This window comes from Pristiophorus japonicus, chromosome 20 (genome assembly GCF_044704955.1).
Source record: "Pristiophorus japonicus isolate sPriJap1 chromosome 20, sPriJap1.hap1, whole genome shotgun sequence".
Taxonomy (NCBI): Eukaryota; Metazoa; Chordata; class Chondrichthyes; family Pristiophoridae; genus Pristiophorus; species Pristiophorus japonicus.
Genome location: NC_091996.1, coordinates 10,396,611 through 10,423,246, shown reverse-complemented (window position 1 = coordinate 10,423,246; position 26,636 = coordinate 10,396,611). Strand labels below are relative to the sequence as shown.

The 26,636-nt window shown below is 47.1% G+C and overlaps 1 protein-coding gene across 2 annotated transcripts in view; it reads right to left on the bottom strand.

Moving 5' to 3' along the window:
• The window catches only part of LOC139232867 (centrosome-associated protein 350-like), a 29,503-nt gene extending 6,051 nt beyond the window's left edge, over positions 1-23,452 (bottom strand). The window contains exons 1-3 of one of the 2 annotated variants that reach the window (XM_070863356.1): positions 23,353-23,452; positions 22,599-22,724; positions 5,838-6,160 (exon numbers count right to left, since the gene is read on the bottom strand). In XM_070863356.1, coding sequence (XP_070719457.1) covers positions 5,990-6,160; positions 22,599-22,724; positions 23,353-23,424 — 369 coding nt within the window. In that variant the 5' untranslated portion in view covers positions 23,425-23,452 and the 3' untranslated portion in view covers positions 5,838-5,989. Of the gene's footprint in view, positions 1-5,837; positions 6,161-22,598; positions 22,725-23,352 lie in introns of those variants that run through there. The other variant, XM_070863357.1, reaches the window with a different exon arrangement.
• Positions 23,453-26,636: the final 3,184 nt, after the last annotated feature.

The window sequence follows — 26,636 nt, the reverse complement described above, 5'->3', positions numbered from 1 at the left end:
TATTTGCCTCAACTACTCCCCTGTGGTAGCAAGTCCCAGATCTTTGCTCCAAAACAAACGTTCTCCCCTCTTGCCAGTGCTGAGGGTTCTGACTCTTCACTGAGGTGCAGTTCCCGGAGACACTGAGCAACTGTTGGGACCGTGCGCTGAATAACATTTTCATTGGCAGCAATTTTTTTGTAAAGAATTCGGGGGAGAAACTGGCCTCCTCTGCGCCTCCCGTGGGCGCTCATGGCGTACCGACCGGGCGCAGTGAAAGTTCCGACTCCCGCGAGCTTGCATGGCGGGTTAACGCCGGCACTTCACCGTGCCGCCCGGATCTTCTGCGCCCCGGAGATCGTGATGTCATCGGAGGCGCAGCGCCCTGTTACCGCCCCGGATGCGATATTCGCTCCCGCATCACCTGCAGCATCGCCGGGCATCAACAACGGCAGCTGCAGGAGGCGTTGTCACCTTGGGCTGGCCGCTTGTGTAGCCGGTAATTAAAGGCACGGTTCTATTTTCACCCCACTGTGCTGCTTTTTTTGAATTTTTCCCAATGCCGTGCGATTGATCCGTCCTGCACTGCTTCTGCTGTCATTGCTGCTTTGGGGCTATGTTGATGTCAGTCGTGGAATGGATTAGGCTGCCATTTAAGTGCTGGCGACCTCCCAGTCTGAATAAAACTTTAAGGGCCTGCAGCAATTTAATTGGGATTGTACATGCAGGAAGCTAAAAGGTGCTTACCAAATGTCTTATGAATGGAGTGCCCCAGTGATCCGTCCTTACTACACAGTATAAATGCACACGAGGCCCATGCTTGATAGAAGGTCAGTCTGTGACCTGTCCTTTATTCCTTAGCACTCAAGTGCAGGAAGTGGATGGAGCTTCCCCTTTTATATCTGAAGGTCCAGGTTAGGAGTGTCTCCCACAAGTTCACCACCTAGTGGTCACTGTTCTCACAGTGTACAACTTAGGTCAGATTATACATGGGTTACAATGCTGGTTGGATACATGACATCCAGGACTCCCGGTTTTTGAGATAAAGCCATCAGAATATAATTGGAGAAAATCCACCAGAGGAGGAGGGGCCTCTTCAGGACTTTCAGGACTTTGAGAAGGAATTTCTTCTCCCAGAATCTGTGGAATTCTCTGCCCAAGGAAGCAGTTGAGGCTAGCTCATTGAATGTATTCAAGTCACAGATAGATAGATTTTTAACCAATAAGGGAATTAAGGGTTACGGGGAGCGGGCGGATAAGTGGAGCTGAGTCCACGGCCAGATCAGCCATGATCTTGTTGAATGGCGGAGCAGGCTCGAGGGGCTAGATGGCCTTCTCCTGTTCCTAATTCTTATGTTCTTATGTTCTTATGCACCGTCAGAGTCCTCGCGGATTGCAGGTGCCATCGCCAACCAGTCGAAGCCTTACCTTGAAACGCCCTCAGCATTGGCCCGTCTCTTTAAGGGAGGGAAGGAGCCTGTGAATCCGGCAGCGCTGCACGGGATATTGCTCAGAGCTCTGCCGCTACCGCCCCCTCGCTCTGATTGGCGCTCCAAGAGAAAAGCGGCCGCGCTTGATTTAGCGCTCCACTTCCCTCCTGGAGCGCTAAAACCGGAAGTTCCCGTCCGCTGGAATGATGCAGTGCCAGACGATACTTCTGCACCCCGAGCGGGGCGCCATGCAATTTCTAGCCTTTAACCTGTAGAAATGTCTTTCTCCTGCCCGAGGAGTTTGAAAAAGATTCATTCTCGGTGGTGAGGCCGACATTTATTGCCCTGGAGAAGGTGGTGATAAGAGTTTCTTCTGCAGTCCGCGTGGTGAAGGTGCTCCCACAATGCTGCGCGGCACCAAGTGCCAGGATTTTGATGGAGGGGAGGTCATTGATGAAGCAGCTGAACTTGGTTGGGCCTAGGACACAGTCCTGAGGAACTCCTGCAGTGATGTCCTGGGCCTGGGATGATTGACCTCCAGCAACCACACCCATCTTCCTTCAAGTTAGGTATATCTCCTGCCAGCGTCGATGAAGGAACGGCCGACGTATGTTCAAGTCAGGATGGTGTGTGGCTTGGAAGCGATGGTGTTCCGATGAAACCAATGCTTCCAGGTGGTGGAGTTCTTCTCCTTTGTGCTGTTCAAAGATGGACGGTCAATGTATTCAAACAGTTCTATCACTATGCTCTCGGCAGCATGAAGGGACAGCATGGAAATAGCTTAAATGACTCTAATATTTCCTCCCTCCCTGTGTGGAAACAATCTACATTTGCTTGGTCTGCTCTCAGCTCCAGACCTCATTACAGCTTTGGCCCAAACATGGACAACAGAGCTGAATTCCAGAGGTGAGGTGAGAGTGACTGCCCTTGACATCAAGGCTGCATTTGACCGAGTGTGGCACCAAGGAGCCCGAGTAAAACTGAAGTCAATGGGAATCAGGGGTAAAACTCTCCACTGGCTGGAGTCATACCTAGCACAAAGGAAGATGGTTGTGGTTGTTGGAGGTCAATTATCACAGCCCCAGTTCCTCAGGGCAGTGTCCTAGACCCAACCATCTTCAGCTGCTTCATCAATGACCTTCCCTCGATCATAAGGTCAGAAGTGGGGATGCTCACTGGTGACTGCACAGAGCTCAGTGCCATTCGCAACCCTTCAGATAGTGGAGCAGTCCATGCCCGCATTGATGACATTCAGGCTCGGGCTGATAAGTGGCAAGTAATATTCATGCCACACAAGTGCCAGACAATGACCATCTCCAACAAGCAAGGGTCTAACCACCACCCCTTGATATTCAACGGCATTACCATGGCCGTATCCCCCCACCATCAACATCCTGGAGGTTACCATTGACCAGAAACTTAACTGGACCAGCCACATAAATACTATGGCCACTAGAGCAGGTCAGAGGCTGGGTATTCTGTGGCGAGTGTCTCACCTCCTGACTCCCCAAAGCCTTTCCACCATCTATGAGACACAAGTCAGGAGTGTCGTGGAATACTCTTCACTTGCCTTGATGAGTGCAGTTCCAACAACACTCAAGAAGCTCAATACCATCCAGGACAAAGCAGCCCGCTTGATTGGCCCCCCATCCACCACCTTAAACACTCACTCCCTCCACTACCGGCGCACCGTGGCTGCAGTGTGTACCATCTACAAGATGCACTACAGCAACTCGCCATGGCTTCTTCGGCAGCACCTCCCAAACTCGTGACCTCTACCACCTAGAAGGACAAGGGCAGCAGACGCATGGGAACACCACCACCTCCACGTTCCCCTCCAAGTCACACACCATCCTGACTTGGAAATATATCGGACGTTCCTTAATCATCGCTGGGTCACAATCCTGGAACTCCCTCCCTAACAGCACTGTGCGAGTATCTTCATCACACGGACTGCAGCGGTTCAAGAAGGCGGCTCACCACCACCTTCTCAAGGGGCAATTAGGGATGGGCAATAAATGCCGGCCTTGCCAGTGACACCCACAACCCATGAACAAATAAAATAAAAAGATGGGAATTCCTACCCATGAGCAATCACCGCTCAAATCCCAAAACGCATTGGAGCACCAACGGGGGCAGAGGTTATATGTGGCCGAGGGAGATGGGAGATTAGAAAATACAAGATAATTTATCATGTAAAACCGCAATTCAAATCTGCCAACATAACATCAATACATTCTAGGTTGGTTGTTATTTGGTCATCTCTGATTAAGGGTCACTGCCAAATGTAGAATTGAAAAGTAGGAAAGTTATGCTAAACCTGTATCGAACGTTAGTTAGACCACACTTAGAGTACTGCGCATAGTTCTGGTCGCCATATTATAAAAAGGATACAAAGGCACTGGATAGGGCACAGAGAAGATTTACAAGGATGATACCAGAAATGCGAGGGTATACATATCAGGAAAGAATGAACAGACTGGGTCTCTTTTCTCTTGATAAAAGAAGGCTGAGGGGTGACCTAATTGAAGTCTTTAAAATTATGAAAGGTTTTGATGGAGAGGATACAGAGAGAATGTTTCCACTTGTGGGGAAGAGCATAACTAGAAGCCATCAATACAAGATAGTTACCAAGAAATCCATTATCACCACTCTCTTTACCCAGAGAGTGGTGATAATGTGGAACTCGCTACCACAGGGAATGGTTGGAGTGAATAGTATAGATGCGTTTAAGGGGAGGCTGGACAAGTATATGAGGGAGAAGGGACTAGAGGGTTATGCAGATAGATTTAGATGAGGAAAGATGGGAGGAGGCTCGAGTGGAGCATAAACGGTGGCATGGTTGGGCCGAATGGCCTGTTTCTGTGTAATTGTTAACTTGCTTTTTGTCTCTGATGCTGATTGGCCTGCTGTTCATTTCTACATTTTGTTTCAGATTTTTAAACATTCAGGAGCTTTGTATCCTTTGTGTTACATGGACATGACTCGAGTTCTGCGGATCGTTTTGCTAATGATGACAATTCTGCAAAAACCTCAATAATTCGTGACTTCGCAGGGTGAGAACGCAATGGCCCTGACCAGCATTTGGTACCTGGCTATTTTGGGCTAGAAATTTGGTACCGCCCGCTTTGGGGCGGTATCTTTAGCACCGGGCGATGTCTACCGCCTCAAAGTGGGATATTCAGTTGTATCGCCCAAGAGGAGAGTCGAGCACTAAGGGAAGCGTCCCACACTCCTCTTCGGGCGCTAACGGAGCGATAGCGCAGGAGGCCCACTCAATCTTTTTGGGGGCTAGGATGCTGGCATCCTATCGCTTGAAGGTGGACAAAAAAATCCTGGTGAAAATGTCAATAAAACTCACCATCACTTGTCCCACTGCTGCAACATTTAAATAAAAGTTGAAAAAGTGAAATTTCAGCCCTTGCTCACCGGACGATATCGCCTCAGGATCGTCGCTGGACCGACTGCTTTACCCCCCGCCGCTCTCGCAGGGGAAAGACTGAATTTTGCGAACGCGGGGCTACGGGGGGGGCGTCGCACACTCGGTGACATCACTGAGTGGGCGGGGCTCGCGAGCGCAGCGCAAACTGTCAGTGCCGCCGCTAAACCGTCAATGAAGTTCGCGGCAGGCGCTGAGAATGCGGCGCTCAAGTGGGAGGTGCTTAGCGCTCCGTTACCGCCCAGGCGCTAACCAACCGAATTTCTTGTCCTTTATGTTTACTTTAAGTCTTATACTGCTCCGTTAGGAATGTAAGAGGCCTCCACCATGCTTAGAAATTAAGTTAACTGTGTGATACCGAGCAATGTGAGGATCGAACATTCACACTGGTCGACGGTCAGCACCAAATGAATACCTTCTGCACACTTCTGTCAGGAGCCCTTTAATCTCTGCGCAGTCGGTGGGAATGTTATTCGTGAGGAATCTAGGTGAAGGGCGAAGGTTGAAAAGATTTGAAGGGAAGACAAGGTAAGTAAAGAGATTAAAGAAAAGACTTGGATTTATATAGCGCCTTTCACGACCTCAGGACGTCCCAAAGCTCCATACAGGCAATTAAGTACTTTTTGAAGTGTAGGCACGGTTGTATTTGCAGACAGCAAGCTCCCACAAACAGCACGATCGGATAATCTGTTTTTAGCGATTTTGATGAATGGATAAATATTGGGTCAGGACACCGGGGCGAAATCCCCTGCTCTTTTTCAAAATAATACCGCGGGATCTTTTACGTGAGAGGGCAGATGGGGCTTCAGTTTAACGTCTCATCCGACAGTGCTGCACTCCCCCAGTACAGACAGTGCTGCACTCCCCCAGTACAGACAGTGCTGCACTCCCCCAGTACAGACAGTGCTGCACTCCCCCAGTACAGACAGTGCTGCACTCCCCCAGTACAGACAGTGCTGCACTCCCCCAGTACTGCGCTGGAGTGTCAAGCCTAGATTTTGTAAAGTCCTGGAGTGGGACTCGAACCCACAACTTTCTGACTCAGTAGTTGAGTGTTCTGGAGATACATTTCAACGGGTTGGTCTGACAGCGTCTGTCTTTAATTTTGTGAATAATACGTTGCCTTCTGCCATCGCATGCTTTAAGCTGTGAGAGCTCGACCTAGTGACCTCCTGTCACAGATGGAGTCGAGGACATCTACAGTGTCATGGATCAGGATGTTAAAGATGTCCTCAGTTAGCTTCATCTTCACAGCTAGCTCATCGTCAGCGTATTCAACCCACTGACTCTCTTCCTCATGCAGTTCTTGGATCTAAACAGGAGAGCGATGTTAGACTGAGAATACCACTTTGATTTTTTTTCTTTGCTCTACCTGACCTGTAATGTATTTGCTTGATGGGTTCTTTGCTTAAGAATTCATAGCAACACATTGCTATTAAGAACTAGTTGGTTTATTAGCAAAAGGTTTAACAATCACACTACACATTACCAGTTCATCCACCAGGCTCACAACCACCTGCCTCATCGTGGATCATCCCGAACCCAACTGGCTGGGGTTTTATTGAGTCTTGTGAACATCACGTGACTGGCTAAGCCACTCACAACTCAACAGCTCTGCAACTATTTTGATTGGAACACAAAATTAAACAGTTAAATCAAGTCACCCTGATCTGGGGGACACTCCAAACATTTTTCAAGGCCCTTGTTTCCTTTTTTTTTGTTTTTTTGTGTGTTTTTTTGTGTGGTTTTCTTTTGTGTTTTTTTTGGGGCACTAAAACACAAATATATACAAGTGCCCTCTATAAAAGGGGAGGGGGACACTAAAAAAAAACCTGGCAATAAAACAAATTAAACTTTAAACCATATAAAATCAAATAAAAATTTGGTTGCCGGGGGTGATGATGCACTCCAGTCCCTCCGGCGCCCACCTCTCACGGAAGGCCGCGAGTGTACCGGTGGACACTGCGTGCTCCATCTCCAGGGACACCCTGGCTCAGATGTAAGTGCGGAAGAGAGACAGGCAGTTGGGCTGAACAACCCTGTCAACCGCCCGCTGCCTGGACCGGCTGATGGCCACCTTGGTCAGGCCCAGGAGCAGTCCTATGAGGAGGCCCTCGGACCTACCCGCTCCCCTCCGCACAGGGTACCCAAAGATCAGCAGTGTGGGACTGAAGTGCAGCCAAAAATTGAGGAGCAGCCCCTTCAAATAATGGAACAGGGGCTGCAACCTCGCACACTCCATAAAAACGTGGAACACGGACTCTTCCAGACCGCAGAAATTGCAGGCGGCCTGGGAGCCTGTGAACCGGCTTAAAAATTTGTTGCACGGGACGGCTCTGTACACCACCCTCCAGGCCAAGTCCCCGATAAATAGGGGGAGGACTCGCGCGTAGAGTGCACTCCATCTGGGACACCCGCCTCCTCCGGACGGCAAGATGGTGCGCCATGGCGTGTCCGGGCGGCAGGCGAGGATGGCAAAGTTGAGAGTGTGCAGGAGCAGCCCGTACAGGAAACCCCTCCGCGCAGAACTGAAAGGCACGGCGGGGATTGCGCCGGCCCCCGAGGGAGGTTTCGGGGCTTGGCGCCGATGAGGAATTCCGTCTGGACGGGGGTCAGTTCGGACGGGCTCTCCCCACGTGCTTGAGCCTCCTCGACACACCTAACGGAGTCAGGGCCCAGAGCTGTTTTTAGCGACTCGATGGCATTGGCTGCGTGCCAGACGTCAACCCAGCTTAGGCGCCGTGCCAGCGTGTATGGTGCCATCCAGCCCGCTCCTCCGCCATCGTGTAGGTCCCTGACTCTGGTCACCTCGCCAGCCACAGCCCTCTCGTCCGCCTGCCACCTAAAACCGCGGTCGTGGAGGTACGGATTCCCGAGCAGCAGCTCCTGCAGGACAGCCGTCACTCCAGACGGGGAGACCTGCGCTTGGTGGAGACTTTGTTCCAGACTCTGATGAGTTCCTGGTAAAAGACAGGCAGCCCCTGGACGGCGGTCCTGATGCCCCCCAGGCTCACAAACAGGACCTGTGTGTCATAATTGAGGCTGTACTGCTGGCGGAAGAAATACGTTGCCAGCGCACGCCACCTAGGAGGGGGCGCGACGTAAAGGTATTTCTGCAGGGTCTGAAGACGGAAAGTCGCTAGCTGGGTGCCGACGCACACCAACGACTGACCGCCCTCCCTAAGCGGGAGACTCAAGACCGCGGCAGAGACGCAGTGTTTCCTGTTATTCCAGAAGAAGTCCACCAGCTTGTTCTGTATCTTGGCGACAAACGCAGGGGGAGGGGTCAAAGTGACCAGCCGGTACCACAGTATAGATATACCGTTTTGGATACTGTTGGGGGAGATGACTTACCAGGGAAGGCACCAGCAGCCAGGTTCATGGCACCATGGGTGGCTCTGCTGCACAGAAGGGCGGGAAAAAGAGTGGGAGAGCTATAGTGATAGGGGACTCTATTGTAAGGGGAATAGATAGGAGTTTCTGCGGCTGCAACCGAGACTCCAGGATGGTATGTTGCCTCCCTGGTGCAAGGGTCAAGGATGTCTTGGAGCGGCTGCAGAGCATTCTGGAGAGGGAGGGTGAACAGCCAGTTGTCGTGGTACATGTAGGTACCAACGATATAGGTAAGAAGCGGGAAGAGGTCCGACAAGCTGAATTTAGGGAGCTAGGAGTTAAATTAAAAGGTAGGACCTCAAAGGTAGTAATCTCTGGATTGCTACCAGTGCCACATGCTAATCAGAGTAGAGGGAGCAGGATAGTTAGAATAAATACGTGGCTTGAGCAGTGGTGCAAGAGGGAGGGATTCAAATTCCTGGGACATTGGAACCAGTTCTGGGGGAAGTGGAACCTGTACAAAAGGGACGGTCTGCACTTGGGCAGGACTGGAACTGATGTCCTGGGGGTAACATTTGCTAATGCAGTTCGGGAGTGTTTAAACTAATATGGCAGGGGGATGGGAACCTATGCAGCGAGACAGGGCAAAGTAATATGGAATCAGAAACAGATGGTAGAAAGGTAAAAAGCAATAGTGGAAGGCCGAGTAAACAAAGGCAAGAAACAAAAAGGGCCACACGACATCATAATTCTAAAAGGACAAAGGATATTAAAAAAACAAGCCTGAAGGCTTTGTGTCTTAATGCAAGGAGTATCCGTAATAAGGTGGATGAGTTAGCTGTGCAAATAGATGTTAACAGATATAATGTGATTGGGATTACAGAGACGTGGCTCCAGGATGATCAGGGCTGGGAACTCAACATCCAAGGGTATTCAACATTCAGGAAGAATAGAATAAAAGGAAAAGGAGGTGGGGTAGCATTGCTGGTTAAAGAGGAGATTGATGCAATAGTTAGGAAGGACATTAGCTTGGATGATGTGGAATCTATATGGGTAGAGCTGCAGAACACCAAAGGGCAAAAAACGTTAGTGGAAGTTGTGTACAGACCTCCAAACAGTAGTAGTGATGTTGGGGAGTGCATCAAACAGGAAATTAGGGGTACATAGAAACATAGAAACATAGAAAATAGGTGCAGGAGTAGGCCATTCGACCCTTCGAGCCTGCACCGCCATTCAATGAGTTCATGGCTGAACATGCAACTTCAGTACCCCATTCCTGCCTTCTCGCCATACCCCTTGATCCCCCTAGTAGTAAGGACTTCATCTAACTCCTTTTTGAATATATTTAGTGAATTGGCCTCAACAACTTTCTGTGGTAGAGAATTCCACAGGTTCACCACTCTTTGGGTGAAGAAATTCCTCCTCATCTCGGTCCTAAATGGCTTCCCCCTTATCCTTAGACTGTGTCCCCTGGTTCTGGACTTCCCCAACATTGGGAACATTCTTCCTGCATCTAACCTGTCTAACCCCGTCAGAATTTTAAACGTTTCTATGAGGTCCCCTCTCATTCTTCTGAACTCCAGTGAATACAAGCCCAGTTGATCCAGTCTTTCTTGATAGGTCAGTCCCGCCATCCCGGGAATCAGTCTGGTGAACCTTCGCTGCACTCCCTCAATAGCAAGAATGTCCTTCCTCAGGTTAGGAGACCAAAACTGCACACAATACTCCAGGTGTGGCCTCACCAAGGCCCTGTACAATTGTAGCAACACCTCCCTGCCCCTGTACTCCAATCCCCTCGCTATGAAGGCCAACATGCCATTTGCTTTCTTAACCGCCTGCTGTACCTGCATGCCAACCTTCAATGACTGATGTACCATGACACCCAGGTCTCTTTGCACCTCCCCTTTTCCTAATCTGTCACCATTCAGATAATAGTCTGTCTCTCTGTTTTTACCACCAAAGTGGATAACCTCACATTTATCCACATTATACTTCATCTGCCATGCATTTGCCCACTCACCTAACCTATCCAAGTCGCTCTGCAGCCTCATAGCATCCTCCTCGCAGCTCACACTGCCACCCAACTTAGTGTCATCCGCAAATTTGGAGATATTACATTTAATCCCCTCGTCTAAATCATTGATGTACAGTGTAAACAGCTGGGGCCCCAGCACAGAACCTTGCGGTACCCCACTAGTCACTGCCTGCCATTCTGAAAAGTCCCCATTTACTCCTACTCTTTGCTTCCTGTCTGACAACCAGTTCTCAATCCATGTCAGCACACTACCCCCAATCCCATGTGCTTTAACTTTGCACATTAATCTCTTGTGTGGGACCTTGTCGAAAGCCTTCTGTAAGTCCAAATATACCACATCAACTGGTTCTCCCTTGTCCACTCTACTGGAAACATCCTCAAAAAATTCCAGAAGATTTGTCAAGCATGATTTCCCTTTCACAAATCCATGCTGACTTGGACCTATCATATTACCTCTTTCCAAATGCACTGCTATGACATCCTTAATAATTGATTCCATCATTTTACCCACTACCGATGTCAGGCTGACCGGTCTATAATTCCCTGTTTTCTATCTCCCTCCTTTTTTAAAAAGTGGGGTTACATTGGCTACCCTCCACTCCATAGGAACTGATCCAGAGTCAATGGAATGTTGGAAAATGACTGTCAATGCATCCACTATTTCCAAGGCCACCTCCTTAAGTACTCTGGGATGCAGTCCATCAGGCCCTGGGGATTTATCGGCCTTCAATCCCATCAATTTCCCCAACACAATTTCCCGACTAATAAGGATTTCCCTCAGTTCCTCCTCCTTACTAGACCCTCCGACCCCTTTTATATCCGGAAGGTTGTTTGTGTCCTCCTCAGTGATATTGCAATAAAGGTGCAGCAGTTATCATGGGTGACTTTAATATGCATATAGATTGGGCTAACCAAACTGGAAGCAATACGATGGAGGAGGATTTCCTGGAGTGCATAAGGGATGGTTTTCTCGACCAATATGTCGAGGAACCAACTAGGGGGGAGGCCATCTTAGACTGGGTGTTGTGTAATGAGAGAGGATTAATTAGCAATCTCGTTGTGCGAGGCCCCTTGGGGAAGAGTGACCATAATATGGTGGAATTCTACATTAGGATGGAGAATGAAACAGTTAATTCAGAGACCATGGTCCAGAACTTAAAGAAGGGTAACTTTGAAGGTATGAGGCGTGAATTGGCTAGGATAGATTGGCGAATGATACTTAAGGGGTTGACAGTGGATGGGCAATGGCAGACATTTAGAGACCGCATGGATGAACTACAACAATTGTACATCCCTGTCTGGCGTAAAGATAAAAAAAGGAAGGTGGCTCAACCGTGGCTATCAAGGGAAATCAGGGATAGTGTTAAAGCCAAGGAAGTGGCATACAAATTGGCCTGAAATAGCAGCGAACCCGGGGACTGGGAGAAATTTAGCAGAGGAGGACAAAGGGTTTGATTAGGGCAGGGAAAATAGAGTACAAGAGGCAGCTTGCAGGGAACATTAAGATGGACTGCAAAAGCTTCTATAGATATGTAAAGAGAAAAAGGTTAGTAAAGACAAACGTAGGTCCCCTGCAGTCAGAATCAGGGGAAGTCATAACAGAACAAAGAAATGGCAGACCAATTGAACAAATACTTTGGTTCGGTATTCACTAAGGAGGACACAAACAACCTTCCGGATCTAAAAGGGGTCAGAGGGTCGAGTAAGAAGGAGGAACTGAGGGAAATCCTTATTAGTCAGGAAATTGTGTTGGGGAAATTGATGGGACTGAAGGCCGATAAATCCCCAGGACCTGATGGACTGCATCCCAGAGTACTTAAGGAGGTGGTCTTGGAAATAGCAGATGCATTGACAGCCATTTTCCAACATTCCATAGACTCTGGATCAGTTCCTGTGGCGTGGAGGGTAGCCAATGTAACCCTACTTTTTAAAAAAGGAGGGAGAGAGAAAACAGGGAATTATAGACCGGTTAGCCTGACATCGGTAGTGGGTAAAATGATGGAATCAATTATTAAGGATGTCATAGCAGCGCATTTGGAAAGAGGTGACATGATAGGTCCAAGTCAGCATGGATTTGTGAAAGGGAAATCATCTTGACAAATCTTCTGGAATTTTTTGAGGATGTTTCCAGTAGAGTGGACAAGGGAGAACCAGTTGATGTGGTGTATTTGGACTTTCAGAAAGCTTTCAACAAGGTCCCACACAAGAAATTAATGTGCAAAGTTAAAGCACATGGGATTGGGGGTCGTGTGTTGACGTGGATTAAGAACTGGTTGTCAGACAGGAAGCAAAGAGTAAGAGTAAATGGGTACTTTTCAGAATAGCAGGCAGTGACTAGTGGGGTACCGCAAGGTTCTGTGCTGGGGCCCCAGCTGTTTACACTGTACATTAATGATTTAGATGAGGGGATTAAATGTAGTATCTCCAAATTTGCGGATGACACTAAGTTGGGTGGCAGTGTGAGCTGTGAGGAGGATGCTATGAGGCTGCAGAGTGATTTGGATAGGTTAGGTGAGTGGGCAAATGCATGGCAGATGAAGTATAATGTGGGTAAATGTGAGGTTATCCACTTTGGTGGTAAAAACAGAGAGACAGACTATTATCTGAATGGTGACAGATTAGGAAAAGGGGAGGTGCAACGAGACCTGAGTGTCATGGTACATCAGTCATTGAAGGTTGGCATGCAGGTACAGCAGGTGGTTAAGAAAGCAAATGGCATGTTGGCCTTCATAGCGAGAGGATTTGAGTATAGCAGCGGGGAGGTCTTACTTTAGTTGTACAGGGCCTTGGTGAGGCCACACCTGGAGTATTGTGTACAGTTTTGGTCTCCTCACTTGAGGAAGGGCATTCTTGCTATTGAGGGAGTGCAGCGAAGGTTCACCAGACTGATTCCCGGGATGGCAGGACTGACATATCAAGAAAGACTGGATCAACTGGGCTTGTATTCACTGGAGTTCAGAGGAATGAGAGGGGACCTCATAGAAACGTTTAAAATTCTGATGGGTTTAGACAGGTTAGATGCAGGAAGAATGTTCCCAATGTTGGGGAAGTCCAGAACCAGGGGTCACAGTCTAAGGATAAGGAGTAAGCCATTTAGGACCGAGATGAGGAGAAACTTCTTCACCCAGAGAGTGGTGAACCTGTGGAATTCTCTACCACAGAAAGTTGTTGAGGCCAATTCACTAAATATATTCAAAAAGGAGTTAGATGTAGTCCTTACTACTAGGGGGATCAAGGGGTATAACGAGAAAGCAGGAATGGGGTACTAAAGTTGCATGTTCAGCCATGAACTCATTGAATGGCGGTGCAGGCTCGAAGGGCCGAATGGCCTACTCCTGAAACCTATTTTCTATGTTTCTATGTTTCTATAGCAGCCACCAGCTGGTTTATGACTTGCGCTCGACCCCTGTAAGATAGCACTCGGGGCAGTCCTGTCCAGCCCCCTAGGCGAGCGGCGACCTTGGCCTCCACCTCTTGCCAGTTTGCCGGCCAGGCTTCCTCGTCGAGGCTAAGGTAGACCCCCAGATAGAGGAGATGAGTCGTGCTCCAGGCAAAAGGCCTGAGCTCCTCCGGCAGGGAATCCACCCGCCACTGACCCACCAGGAGGCAACAGCTCAACAAACCTGTGAGCATACTCACAATTGCATACATTACCTGACCCACCCAACGGCTGATGCAGGGCCACTGTGCGACAGATGCCAGGAGACCTCCGGTAAATCACACAAGTAGCTACTTTTCACTTGTCATCCGTCACCTCGTCAGTGTCAGCAGGCTATTCAACTGCAGAAGCTGTCCCATTTTCACCTGGTGCCCACCCACGTGTGCAGGGGGTCACGATCAGAAGTGGGAACCCTGGCAGATTTTTCCCTTTCTTGCCCAGATGCACTGAGGCTGATTGAAACACCCCTAAACTCAGCAACAACAACTTATATTTATATGGCGACTTTAACTTAGTGAAACGTCCCAAGGCGCTTCACAGGAGTGTTATAAGACAAAACAAATAGATGTGACACCAAGCCACTAAGAAGAAATTACGGCAGATGACCAAAAGCTTGGTCAAAGAGGTAGGTTTAAGGAGCGTCGTAAAGGAGGAAAGCGAGGTTGGAGAGGCGGAGAGGTTTAGGGAGGGAGTTCCAGAGCTTGGGGCCCAGGCAGCTGAAGGCACGGCCACCAATGGTTGAGCGATTATAATCAGGGATGCTCAAGAGATCAGAATTTGAGGAGCGCAGACATCTCGGGGGGGGGGGTTGTGAGGCTGGAGGAGATTACAGAGATAGGGAGGGGCAAGGCCATGGATGTAATAATAACCAAGGATGAGAATTTTGAAATCGAGGTGTTGTTTAACCGGGAGCCAATGTAGGTCAGCGAGCACAGGGAGTGATGGGCGAGCGGGACTTGGTGCGAGTTAGGATATGGGCCAGCGAGTTTTGGATGACCTCGAGTTTTGGATGACCTCAAGTTTACATGGGGTAGAATGTGGGAGGCCAGCCAGGAGTTAATTGGAGTAGTCAAGTCTCGAGGTAACAAAGGATGAGAGTTTCAGCAGCAGATGAGCTGAGGCAGGGGTGGAGATTTTCCAAACGGGGCTTTTCCAGTCTAGCCACATAACTGAAGTCTTTCATCCCTGGAGTCATTCTGCTAAATCTTTTCTGCACCCTCTCGAAGGACGTCACATCCTTCCTAAAGTGTGGTGCCCAGAATTGGACACAATACTCCAGTTGAGGCCAAATCAGTGTTTTATAAAGTTCAAAACACAGATTTAAGGTGATTGGCAGAAGAACCAAAGGCGACATCAGAAAACATATTTTACGCAGCGAGTGATTAGGATCTGGAATGCACGGCCTGAAAGGGTGGTGGAGGCAGAGTCAATCACTGCTTTCAAAAGGGAATTGGATTAAGTGCCAGAAGGAAAAAACACTGCAGAGCTACGGGGAAAGGGCGAGGGAGTGGGACGAGCTGAAATGCTGGAAATACTCAGCGGGTCAGGCAGCATCTGCGGAGAGAGAAACAAGAGTTAACTTTTCAGGTGGATGACCCTTCGTCAGAACTGGAAAAAGTTGAGAGATGCAACAGGTTTGTAAGCAAGTGCAGGGGTGGGAAAAGGGGAGCAGGGAGGGGAGGAAAGAACAAAAAGGAAGGTCTGTGATTGGGTGGAAGGCAGGAGAGATTAGAGAGACAAAAGGGATGGTGGCGCAAGGCAAAAGGAGATGGTAACGGGACAAGTTAAGAAACAAAAGATGAGTCTAAATAGGGTGTAAATGGCAGAATCATCAACAGCTGCTGTGGGAAAGAGAAAAAAACCCCAGAAAACAAGAAAAGAAATAGGGACAGAGGTTATGGTCTGAAATTGTTGAATTCGATGTCGAGTCCAGAAGGCTGTAAATTGCCTAATTGAAAGATGAGGTGCTGTTCCAATGACAGTACCTCATCTTTCGTTTAGGCACTTTACAGCCAGCAATCTGTGCCAATGTTTACCCTCCACACAAGCACACATTTACCCACCCTGTTCCCATTACCCTTTCAACCCCTTTTCCTTCATCTTAGTGATAATACGCTTTTTACTAAGCACCTCAAAAAAGGTCAGAAAACGACAAACGTGCATTTGCTGCACTGACCCTGAGCACAAGACTAACTCACAAAACGACATCATTTGATCTTTACGTGTTTTTTTTTAATGGAGTCCTCTGGCTCGGCCTACCTCAGGCGCCCCACTCCCCGGCTGATTAGTGAGCTGTGCGCAGGAGATCCAACATAAACGTATCACCTGTAGCTCCATGGCAACAGAAGTAGGTCACGGCCTTGCCCCTCTAAAGTAGCCTGACGCGAGCCTTCAGCACAAGGACAGCCATTAATCAAATGTACTCATTTTAAAAAAAGATTCCCAGAATGTCAATCACGCAGGACATTTGATTCGCGTGCAAGAGCCTGGCCCATCAGTCAGTTCCTAGAACGGAATCATCTGTCGGATGGGACTTGCCACCGACGGGCGACAGCGGCCATCAATTTGCACCCATCAAGGCCGTGTTCTGAGGTGTATCCATCAGTCAGTCGCGGCTCTGCGTCCCGTGCTGCCTATAAAACAGAAAGCTTAACCCTGCGCGCTGTGACCAGATAGAGAGAATAATAATAAATAATCATATGCGGCAAAAAAGAAGCAGTGATTTAATGCCAAAATAAACCCAAGCTTAATCGAAGCTGGATTGAGACTGCCCCCGAGATCAGGTCACTTTGCTTTTTGTGATATATATCAATGATTTAGACGAATGTAGTGGGGTATGATTAAGAAGTTTGCAGATGATACTAAAATCGGCCGTGTGGTTGATAATGAAGAAGAAAGCTGTAGACTGCAGGATGATATCAATGAACCAGTCAGAACAGTGGCAAATGGAATTCAATCCAGAGAAGTGTGAGGTAATGCATTTGGGGAGGGCTAACAAAGCAATGGAACACACATTAAATGATAGGACACTGAGAAATGTAGAGGAACAAAGGGACCTGGGAGTGCAGGTCCACAGATCCCTGAAGGTAACGGGACAGGTAGATAAGGTGGTTAGAAAGGCATACGGAATACTTGCCTTTATTAGTCGAGGCATAGAATACAAGAGCAGGGAGGTCATGCTTGAATTGTTTAAAACACTAGTTAAGCCACAGCTAGAGTACTGCGTGCACATTGCAGGAGAGATGATTGCACTAGATAGGGTACAGAGGAGATTTACGAGGATGTTGCCTGGACTGGAGAATTTTAGCTATGAGAAAAGATTGGATAGGCTGGGGTTGTTTTCTTTGGAACAGAGAAGGCTGAGGGGAGACTTTATTGAGGTGTATAAAATTATGAGGGGCCTAGAGAGAGTGAATCAGAAGGACCTATTTCCCTTAACAGAGGGTTTACAACCAGGGGGCATAGATTTAAAGTAATCGGTAGGAAGTTTAAAGGGGATTTGAGGGGAAATGTTTTCACCCAGAGGATGGTGGGGCCCTGGAACTCACTGCCTGAAAGGGTGGTAGAGGCAGAAATCCTCACCACATTTAAAAAGTACTTGGATGTGCACCTGAAGTGCTGTAACCTACAGGGCTACGGACCAAGAGCTGGAAAGTGGGTTTAGGCTGGATAGCTCTTTGTTGGCCGGTGCGGACATGATGGGCCAAATGGCCTCCTTCCGTGCTGTAAATTTCTATGATTCTATGATCATTTGATCATGGACCTTTACCACCAACAGGTGGAAGAGACTTGCATTTTAATAGCCTAGAGTGAATTAAACAGCAAGCTCCAGAATTAAAAGATGGGGATGTGTGGTTGGAATGGGGGGAGTAATTGGGCCTTTGGATGATCGTGTAAAACGGACAATATTGGCTCAGCCATCCTGCCCTCTTGGCTGGAGTTGGGTCATGGCAAGGGGCGAGAGACCGATTAATTATTCATTCGGACTTCCTGCTCCAGTGATATGACAATGGACAATTCTCCTCCCAACTACCAGTTCCCAGAACTATATTATGCCACATCAAGAGGGGGCTGTCTGCACACAACCTTGGCTCCCAGATTCCCTGCAACCAGCATAAAACACAGTAAAAGATATCAAGAGACGCTGGTAAATGTGTAGATAGCTCCCTCTCCCTAACATCGGTCTGAGGCTGAACCACAATGTTCGCAATCTTGTCATATTTGACCCTGAAGTGAGCTTCCGACCACATATCCGCAGCATAACTAAGACCGCCTATCTCCACCGCTGTAACATCGCCCGTCTCCACCCTTGCCTCAGCTCATTCACTGCTGAAGCCCTCATCTGTGCTTTTGTTACCTCTAGACTTGACTATTCAATCGCACTCCTGGCCGGTCTCCCACATTCTACCCTACGTAAAGTTGAGGTCATCCAAAATTCGGCTGCCCCGTGTCCTAACTTGCACCATTAGTCCCGCTCACCCATCATTCTTGTGCTCGTTGACCTATATTGGCTCCCGGTTAAGCAATGCCATGATTTTAAGATTCTCAATCTTGTTTTGAAATCTCTCCATGGCCTCGCCCCTCCCTATCTCTGTAATCTTCTCCGGGCCCAAAACCGCCCCCCCCACCCCACCTCCCCCACCCCGCACCCCACCCCGAGATGTCTGCGCTCCTCTAATTCTGCCCTCTTGAGCATCCCTGATTATAATCGCTCCACCATTGGCGGCCGTGCCTTCTGTTGCCTGGGCCCCAAGCTCTGGAACTCCCTGCCTAAATCTCTCCACCTCTCTATCTCTCTTTTCTCCCTTAAAATGCTCCTAAAACCTGACCAAGCTTTTGGTCACCTGCCCTAATTTCTCTTTATGTGGCTTGGTGTCAACTATTTCGCCTAATTATACCCATGTCAAGTGCCTTGGGACATTTTACTATGTTAAAGGCACAATATAAGTACAAGTTGTTATTGTTGTTGTCTAACAATATAAAAGGATTACACAACAATTCATTTGCTTATGGATAAGGCAGTTAGATTAGCTGCTTCAGTGTTGGACTTGTGGGAGAAGGTACTGGGTTTGAATCCTAGCAGAATTCAGTTAGTCGTAATGCACCAGAGACTGATAAAATGGGTAGCATATCTTAGGAAAAATGTCAGGTGTTAGCCGCCCTGTCCCAGTACCTGTCCTCAGACACCGCTGGCTGCTTGTCAATGAAACAGGGAACAGTACCACAGTCAGTATATATTCATGTCAAATGGAGACTGATTTCCGTGTGTGTTCTCTAAGAACATAAGAAATAGGAGCAAGAGTCGGCCATACGGCCCCTCGAGCCTGCTCCGCGATTCAATAAGATTATGGCTGATCTGATCATGGACTCAGCTCCACTTCCCTGCGCACTCCCTATAACCCTTTACTCCCTTATTGCTCAAAAATCTGTCTATCTCTGCCTTAAATATATTCAATGACCCAGCCACCACAGCTTTCTGGGGCAGAGAATTCCACAGATTTACAGCCCTCTGAGAGAAGAAATTCCTCCTCAGCTCAGTTTTAAATGGGCGGCCCCTTATTCTTAAACTATGCCCCCTAGTTCTAGATTCCCCTATGAGTGGAAACATCCTCTCTGCAGCTACCTTGTCGAGCCCCCTCATTATCTTAGACGTTTCGATAAGATCACCTTTCATTCTTCTGAACTCCAATGAGTACAGGCCCAACCTGCTCAACCTTTATTCATAAGTCAACCCCTTCATCTCAGGAATCAACCTAGTGAACTTTCTCTTAACTGCCTCCAATGCAAGTATATCCCTCCTTAAATAAGGAGACCAAAACTGTACGCAGTACTCTAGGTGTGGCCTCACCAATACCCTATACAGTTGTAGCAGGACTTCTCTGCTTTTATACTCTCTCCGCCTTGCAATAAAGGCCAACATTCCATTTGCCTTCCTGATCACTTGCTGTACCTGCATACTAACTTTTTGTGTTTCATGCACAAGGACCCCCAGGTCCCTCTGTACTGCAGCATTTTGTAATTTTTCTCCATTTAACTAATAATTTGCTTTTTTATTTTTTCTGCCAAAGTGGATAACCTCACATTTTCCCACATTATACTCTATCCGCCAAAATTGTGCCCATTCACTTAGCCTGTCTATTTCCATTTGCAGATTTTTTTGTGTCCTCCTCATAACTTGCTTTCCCACCCATCATTGTATCATCAGCAAACTTGGCTACATTACACTCGATCCCTTCATCCAAATCATTAGTATAGATTGTAAATAGTTGAGGACCCAGCACCGATCCCTGTGGCACCCCACTAGTCACTGTTTGCCAACCGGAAAATGACCCATTTATCCCGACTCTCTTTCATCAGGATACATTTCCCCTTTAAGCCTCCTACATTAAAGTGGCACATGGTGACCCAGTGAAGCTCAATGGACAGCTCTGTCAATTTCACCGTGTTTCATTTCATTCACCCAAACAAAGCATGACTCGATCGAGTAACACCACTTTTAAAAAAAGGAGGGAGAGAAAACGGGTAATTATAGACCAGTTAGCCTGACATCAGTAGTGGGGAAAATGTTGGAATCAATTATTAAGGATGAAATAGTGTGGAATTTTTTGAGGATGTAACTAGTAGAGTGGACAGGGGAGAACCAGTGGATATGGTGTATTTGGACTTTCAAAAGGCTTTTGACAAGGTCCCACACAAGAGATTGGTGTGCAAAATCAAAGCACATGGTATTGGGGGTAATGTACTGACTTGTATAGAGAACTGGTTGGCAGACAGGAAGCAGAGAGTCGGGATTAACGGGTCCTTTTCAGATGGCAGGCAGTGACTAGTGGAGTGCCACAGAGCTCAATGCTGGAACCCCAGCTCTTTACAATATATATAAATGATTTGGATGATGGAATTGAGTGTAATATCTCCAAGTTTGCAGATGACACTAAACTGGGTGGCGGTGTGAGCTGTGAGGAGGATGCTAAGAGGCTGCAGGATGATTTGGACAGGTTAGGTGAGTGGGCAAATGCATGGCAGATGCAGTATAATGTGGATAAATGTGAGGTTATCCACTTTGGGGGCAAAAACACGAAGGCAGAATATTATCTGAAAGGCGGCAGATTAGGAAAAGGGGAGGTGCAACAAGACCTGGGTGTCATGGTACATCAGTCATTGAAGGTTGGCATGCAGGTACAGCAGGCGGTGAAGAAGGCAAATGGTATATTGGCCTTCATAGCAAGTGGATTTGAGTATAGGAGCAGGGAAGTCTTACTGCAGTTGTACAGGGCCTTGGTGAGGCCCCACCTGGAATATTGTGTTCAGTTTTGGTCTCCTAATCTGAGAAAGGACGTTCTTGCTATTGAGGGAGTGCAGCGAAGGTTCACCAGACTGATTCCTGGGATGGCAGGACTGACATATGAGGAGAGACTGGATCGACTGGGCCTGTATTCACTGGAGTTTAGAAGGATGAGTGGGGATCTCATAAAAACATAAAATTCTGACGGGACTGGACAGGTTAGATGCAGGAAGAATGTTCCCGATGTTGGGGAAGTCCAGAAGCAGGGGACATACTTAGGATAAGGGGTAAGCCATTTAGGACTGAGATGAGGAGGAACTTCTTCACTCAGAGAGTTGTTAACCTGTGGAATTCCCTACCGCAGAGAGTTGTTGATGCCAGTTCATTGGATATATTCAAGAGGGAGTTACATATGACCCTTACGGCTAAAGGGATCAAGGGATATGGAGAGGAAGCAGGAACGGGGTACTGAGGGAATGATCAGCCATGATCTTATTGAATGGTGGTGCAGGCTCGAAGGGTCAGATGGCCTGCTCCTGCACCTATTTTCTATGTTTCTATGGCCCCAAGTTTCCACACGATAAAAAACGGGCGCCCCTCCGAGCTGGGCGCCCGTTTTTCGCGCCGAAAACAAAACGCGCGATTCTGGAGCGCCCTGCAGCTCCATGTCTGCTTGGCGCGGCGCCCAGGGGGGCGGAGCCTACCACTCGCGCCAATTTTGTAAGTGGGAGGGGGCGGGTACCATTTAAATTAGTTTTTTTCCTGCCGGCCCTGCGCGTGCGCGTTGGAGCGTTCGCGCACGCGCAGTGTGAAGGAAACATTGGCACTCGGCCATTTTTGTAGTTCTTTGTAGCTGTTTAATTTTTGAACATTTTTTAATAAAAGCACATTGCCATCAGCACATCAGCACTGAGGCTTCTCGCAGCAGTGAGAAGGCTGCAGGAAGCCTCAGAAAGTTGAGGCAGCCGTTTCCCGACGGCCTCCCCCTCCCTGCCGTCGGGAATGGCTGCTCAACTTGTGAGGCTTCCTGCAGCCTTCTCACTGTCTCCTCCCCCCCCCCCGCCCGCCGTCTGGAACGGCTGCCTCCTCCCCCCCCTGCCATCGAACGAACGGCTGCCTCAACTTGTGAGGCTTCCTGCAGCATTCTCCCTGGCTGAAGCACTTTCACACAGGTAGGAAGATGGTTTATTTAATCTTTTCTTTGCTTATAAATGTTTATTCAGGTTGGATTTATTTGTATAATATTTGTATAAGTATAAATAAGGATTTATTATAGAATTTAATGACTTCCCCCCCCCCCCACCTCGTTCTGGACGCCTAATTTGTAACCTGCGCCTGATTTTTTAATGTGTAGAACAGGTTTTTTCAGTTCTACAAAAATCTTCACTTGCTCCATTCTAAGTTAGTTTGGAGTACGTTTTCACTGTGGAAACTTTGAAATCAGGCGTCAGCGGCCGGACACGCCCCCTTTTGAAGAAAAAATTCTGTTCCAAAGTGAAACTGTTCTAACTGACTAGAACTGCAGAAAAAAAAATGTGGAGAATTGCGATTTCTAAGATAGTCCGTTCTCCACCAGTTGCTCCTAAAAATCAGGCGCAAATCATGTGGAAACTTGGGCCCATTGTTTCTATGAGATAACCGCCAGTGACGACTTGACTTACCAGGATGATGTCAACCCGGTCCCTTTGGCTCTTGCCATATTTCATCAGTTTCTGCAGCTTTCCTCTCGTTTCCAAGTCATTTCCGTCCAGATTTAATAACTTGGTCACTTTTCTTTGGATGAACGACTTATAAAAAAAAAATGTAAAAATCCTTTTCTTTTAAATCTGCAACATTTAAATCACCCTTAAGGAAACATTTATACCCGAAAGTTTATTTCAAACGCAGAGGCACCCTGAATATCACTCTTTTCTGTGCTGGTTTGCAACACATGCTTATTGGACTATGCTCGGCCAATAAACTCCTCTTTGCTGACTGAAATCTATAACAATGAACTGATATTTAAAGCAATCGATTATTCAGTGCTATAAGGCACAGGCTCTTTGGAACAGTTAATTGGCCTGTAGCTGTGCTGAACAGTCTGGATCATCAGACAATTCCTTGTAAATGTGTCGGATCAGTTTCCTGCAGTATCATATGTCTGCCCATACATCACTTCTGGTAATAAATCCCAGAGTCGCACTGTTAACCACAGATAACAACATTTCTGTCATTTCGCAAAAACGAAAGGAAGAAAGCAAGAGTGAAAGAAAGAAGGAAAAAGAAGAAAGGAGAGTGAGAGAAAGAGAGAAAAAAAGAATGGCATTGCATTTATATAGCTTTTCATGACCTCAGGAAGTCACAAGGCAATTTACAGCCAATGAATATTTGTAACTGAGAAAACGTTCAAGTTAAAAAGTAAACCTGGTATCTTACCTTCAATTCACTTTTGTCCTCTGTATTGGGAGCATGGCCAGACGAGTGTGAAGCCCACAGCCTGTGTTTCATCCATGGATATCGTTTGGCCTTTGGCTCTTTCATTGAGAGGTTTTGAAAAATATTGGCGGTCAAGTCAAAAATAGCCTACGTAGATAAGAGAATAAAAATAAAATCAGCTGCAGTCAACAAAAGTGCTTAAAAATGCTGCATTTTTCTGATTATTGCAGGATTTAGGAATTCTGGAAGAAACTGAGTTGGGGAAAGAGTCAAAAACATTCGAGTTCCCTGAATAGTATCTTGGCTGCTGAGAACATCCAGTCCTCCCGGTTTGGTGTCATCTATGAATGAAACTACTTTTCATTAAAACTGTGATTCTAGGTCATTAAATGGGCCAGGGACAGAAGGGGAGCTGGCAAGGATCCCTTGGGGCCCCACACCTAATATTCCCCCCACCACCCATCTTTAGTGACCGAGCACCGCTCATGGAGACCCTTGTTTCCTTCCGTTGCTTATCCATGGCCATGCCTTCGATACCCACTCACCTTACCGTGTAAACAAGTCGCCATGTAGCAAGGTAGAAAGACTTGCCTTTCACGACCTCAGGAAGTCCCAAAGCACTTTGTAGCCAATGAAGAGCTTTTGAAATAGAGTCACCGTCATAATGTAGGAAATGCAGCAGTCAATTTGCGCACAACATTTCATCTCATCCAAAAAGATGGCACCTCCAACAGGAAATGTCGGCCTACATTTTGTGCTCAAGTCTCTGGAGTGGGACCTGAACCCACAACCTTCTGACTCAGAGGCGAATGTGCGACCCACTGAGCCACAGCTTGTGAAGGAATTCTACCTTTTAACTTCTTTAAAAATAAGGCGCTACCTTCTAACTTCTTTAAAAATTCCACTTTATAACTTGTTTAAGAATAAGACAAGCTGCATTTGGAAATCCTAGCTGTGAAAGGATTCTAGCCTTCAAGGGCTGACCCTATATAAGTAACTTTAGTAACTTCTTAAACCAGGACAATTGTTGAAATAAGCAGTCAGCCTAATCTGGATTGTTCATCATGAACAAATGGCATCTGCCCTCTTAATTATAGATTGTAGACTGAACAATGGACACATGTAGGCACACTAGTTGGTTCAGTTGAATTAGCTAAATGTCAAGTACCTGTCGCATAAACAAGACCAAATTCTTGGACTATAAATAAGTTATTGTATAACTTCTTAAAAATGACACACCATGTAACAAACACTCAAGTGCCCATGGCACAAACAAATGACATCTGTCTTTTGAACACAGATGGTAGACTCACAAATACCAGCTCCTTTGGGCAGGCCACATTGTTCGCATGCCTGACACAAGACTCCCAAAGCAAGCGCTCTGCTCGGAACTCCTACACAGCAAGCGAGCCCCAGGTGGGCAGAGGAAACGTTTCAAGGACACCCTCAAACCTTCCTTGATAAAATGCAACATCCCCAACGACACTTGAGAGTCCCTGGCCAAAGACTAAGTGGAGGAAGAGCATCTGGGAGGGCGCTGAGCACCTCGAGTCTCGTCGCCGAGAGCATACAGAAAGCAAGCGCAGGCAGTGGAAGGAGCATGTGGCAAACCAGACACCCCACCCACCCTTTCCTTCAACCACTGTCTGTCCCACCTGTGACAGAGACTGTAATTCCCGTATTGGACTGTACAGCCACCTGAGAACTCACTTTTAGAGTGGAAGCAAGTCTTCCTCGATTTCGAGGGACTGCCTATGATGATTGATAGAGCAGCTAGTAATGCAAGGGTCAGCTAAGAAATAAATAGTGATAATTAACTTGATCAACAAGAGACTTTGTCAAAAACAACCGAAAGGGTATAAATGTTGAAAGTTCGAATGAGAAATTTAAACTTGCTTAAAACAGGAATTAGCATTCCTCGACTACAGAGCAGGGCAGAAGGAACCGTGCCTGTTCCGTGGTCTTCTACTCTTCCACTTCTCAGGGATTAAAGGTAACTGCTACCTTGATAATTGATGAATATCCTGCTTAAATAATTTTTAAAACTGTAATACTGTAACAAAGTTTAGATTTAAAAGTAAGATTGTCTATTAGAAATAAGGTTGTATCTTTCACCATTTTTAAGAATTGTTAACATTGCGATTGACTGCCTCACCAGTTGTAAATTGCTGATCGGTTCTTTAAAAAACCTGGGTGTATTTTAGAATTGTCTCTCATGATCTTCTGTATCAATAACTCGCTAACCACATCTCCATGCGCTCTTTCAGTGAAGCGGTACATTACTGAAGAAAGACCCCCTGACCCTTACAATATCCGGAACATTACAATCTGGCTGAAACTTGCTAAAAAGTGCTATCCGGAAATACTAGGGGACTGAGGGTCTAGCGAGAAGGAGGAAATGAAGGAAATCCTTATTAGTCAGGAAATGGTGTTAGGGAAATTGATGGGACTGAAGGCCGCTAAGTCCCCAGGGCCTGATAGTCTGCATCCCAGAGTACTTAAAGAAGTGTCCTAGAAATAGTGGATGCATTGGTGGTCATTTTCGAACATTCTATAAACTCTGGATCAGTTCCTATGGATTGGAGGGTAGCTCATGTAACCCCACTTTTTAAAAAAGGAGGAAGAGAGAAAACAGGGAATTATAGACCGGTTAGCCTGACATCGGTAGTGGGGAAAATGTTGGAATCAATTATTAAAGATGTAATAGCAGCGCATTTGGAAAGCAATGACAGGATCGGTCCAAGTCAACATGGATTTATGAAAGGGAAATCATGCTTGACAAATCTTCTAGAGTTTTTTGAGGATGAAACTAGTAGAGTGGATAAGGGAGAACCAGTGGATGTGGTGTATTTGTACTTTCAAAAGGCTTTTGACAAGGTCCCACACAAGAGATTAGTGTGCCAAATTAAAGCACGTGGTATTGGGGGTAATGTATTGATGTGGATAGAGAACTGGTTGGCAGACAGGAAGCAAAGAGTAGGAATAAACAGGTCCTTTTCAGAATGGCAGGCAGTGACGAGTGGGATACCGCAAGGTTCAGTGCTGGGACCGCAGCTATTTACAATATACATTAATGATTTAGACGAAGGAATTGAATGTAATATCTCCAAGTTTGCAGATGACACTAAGCTGGGTGGCGGTGTGAGCTGTGAGGAGGATGCGAAGAGGCTGCAGATTGACTTGGACAGGTTAGGTGAGTGGGCAAATGCATGGCAGATGCAGTATAATGTAGATAAATGTGAGGTTATCCACTTTGGTGGTAAAAACAGGAAGGCAGAATATTA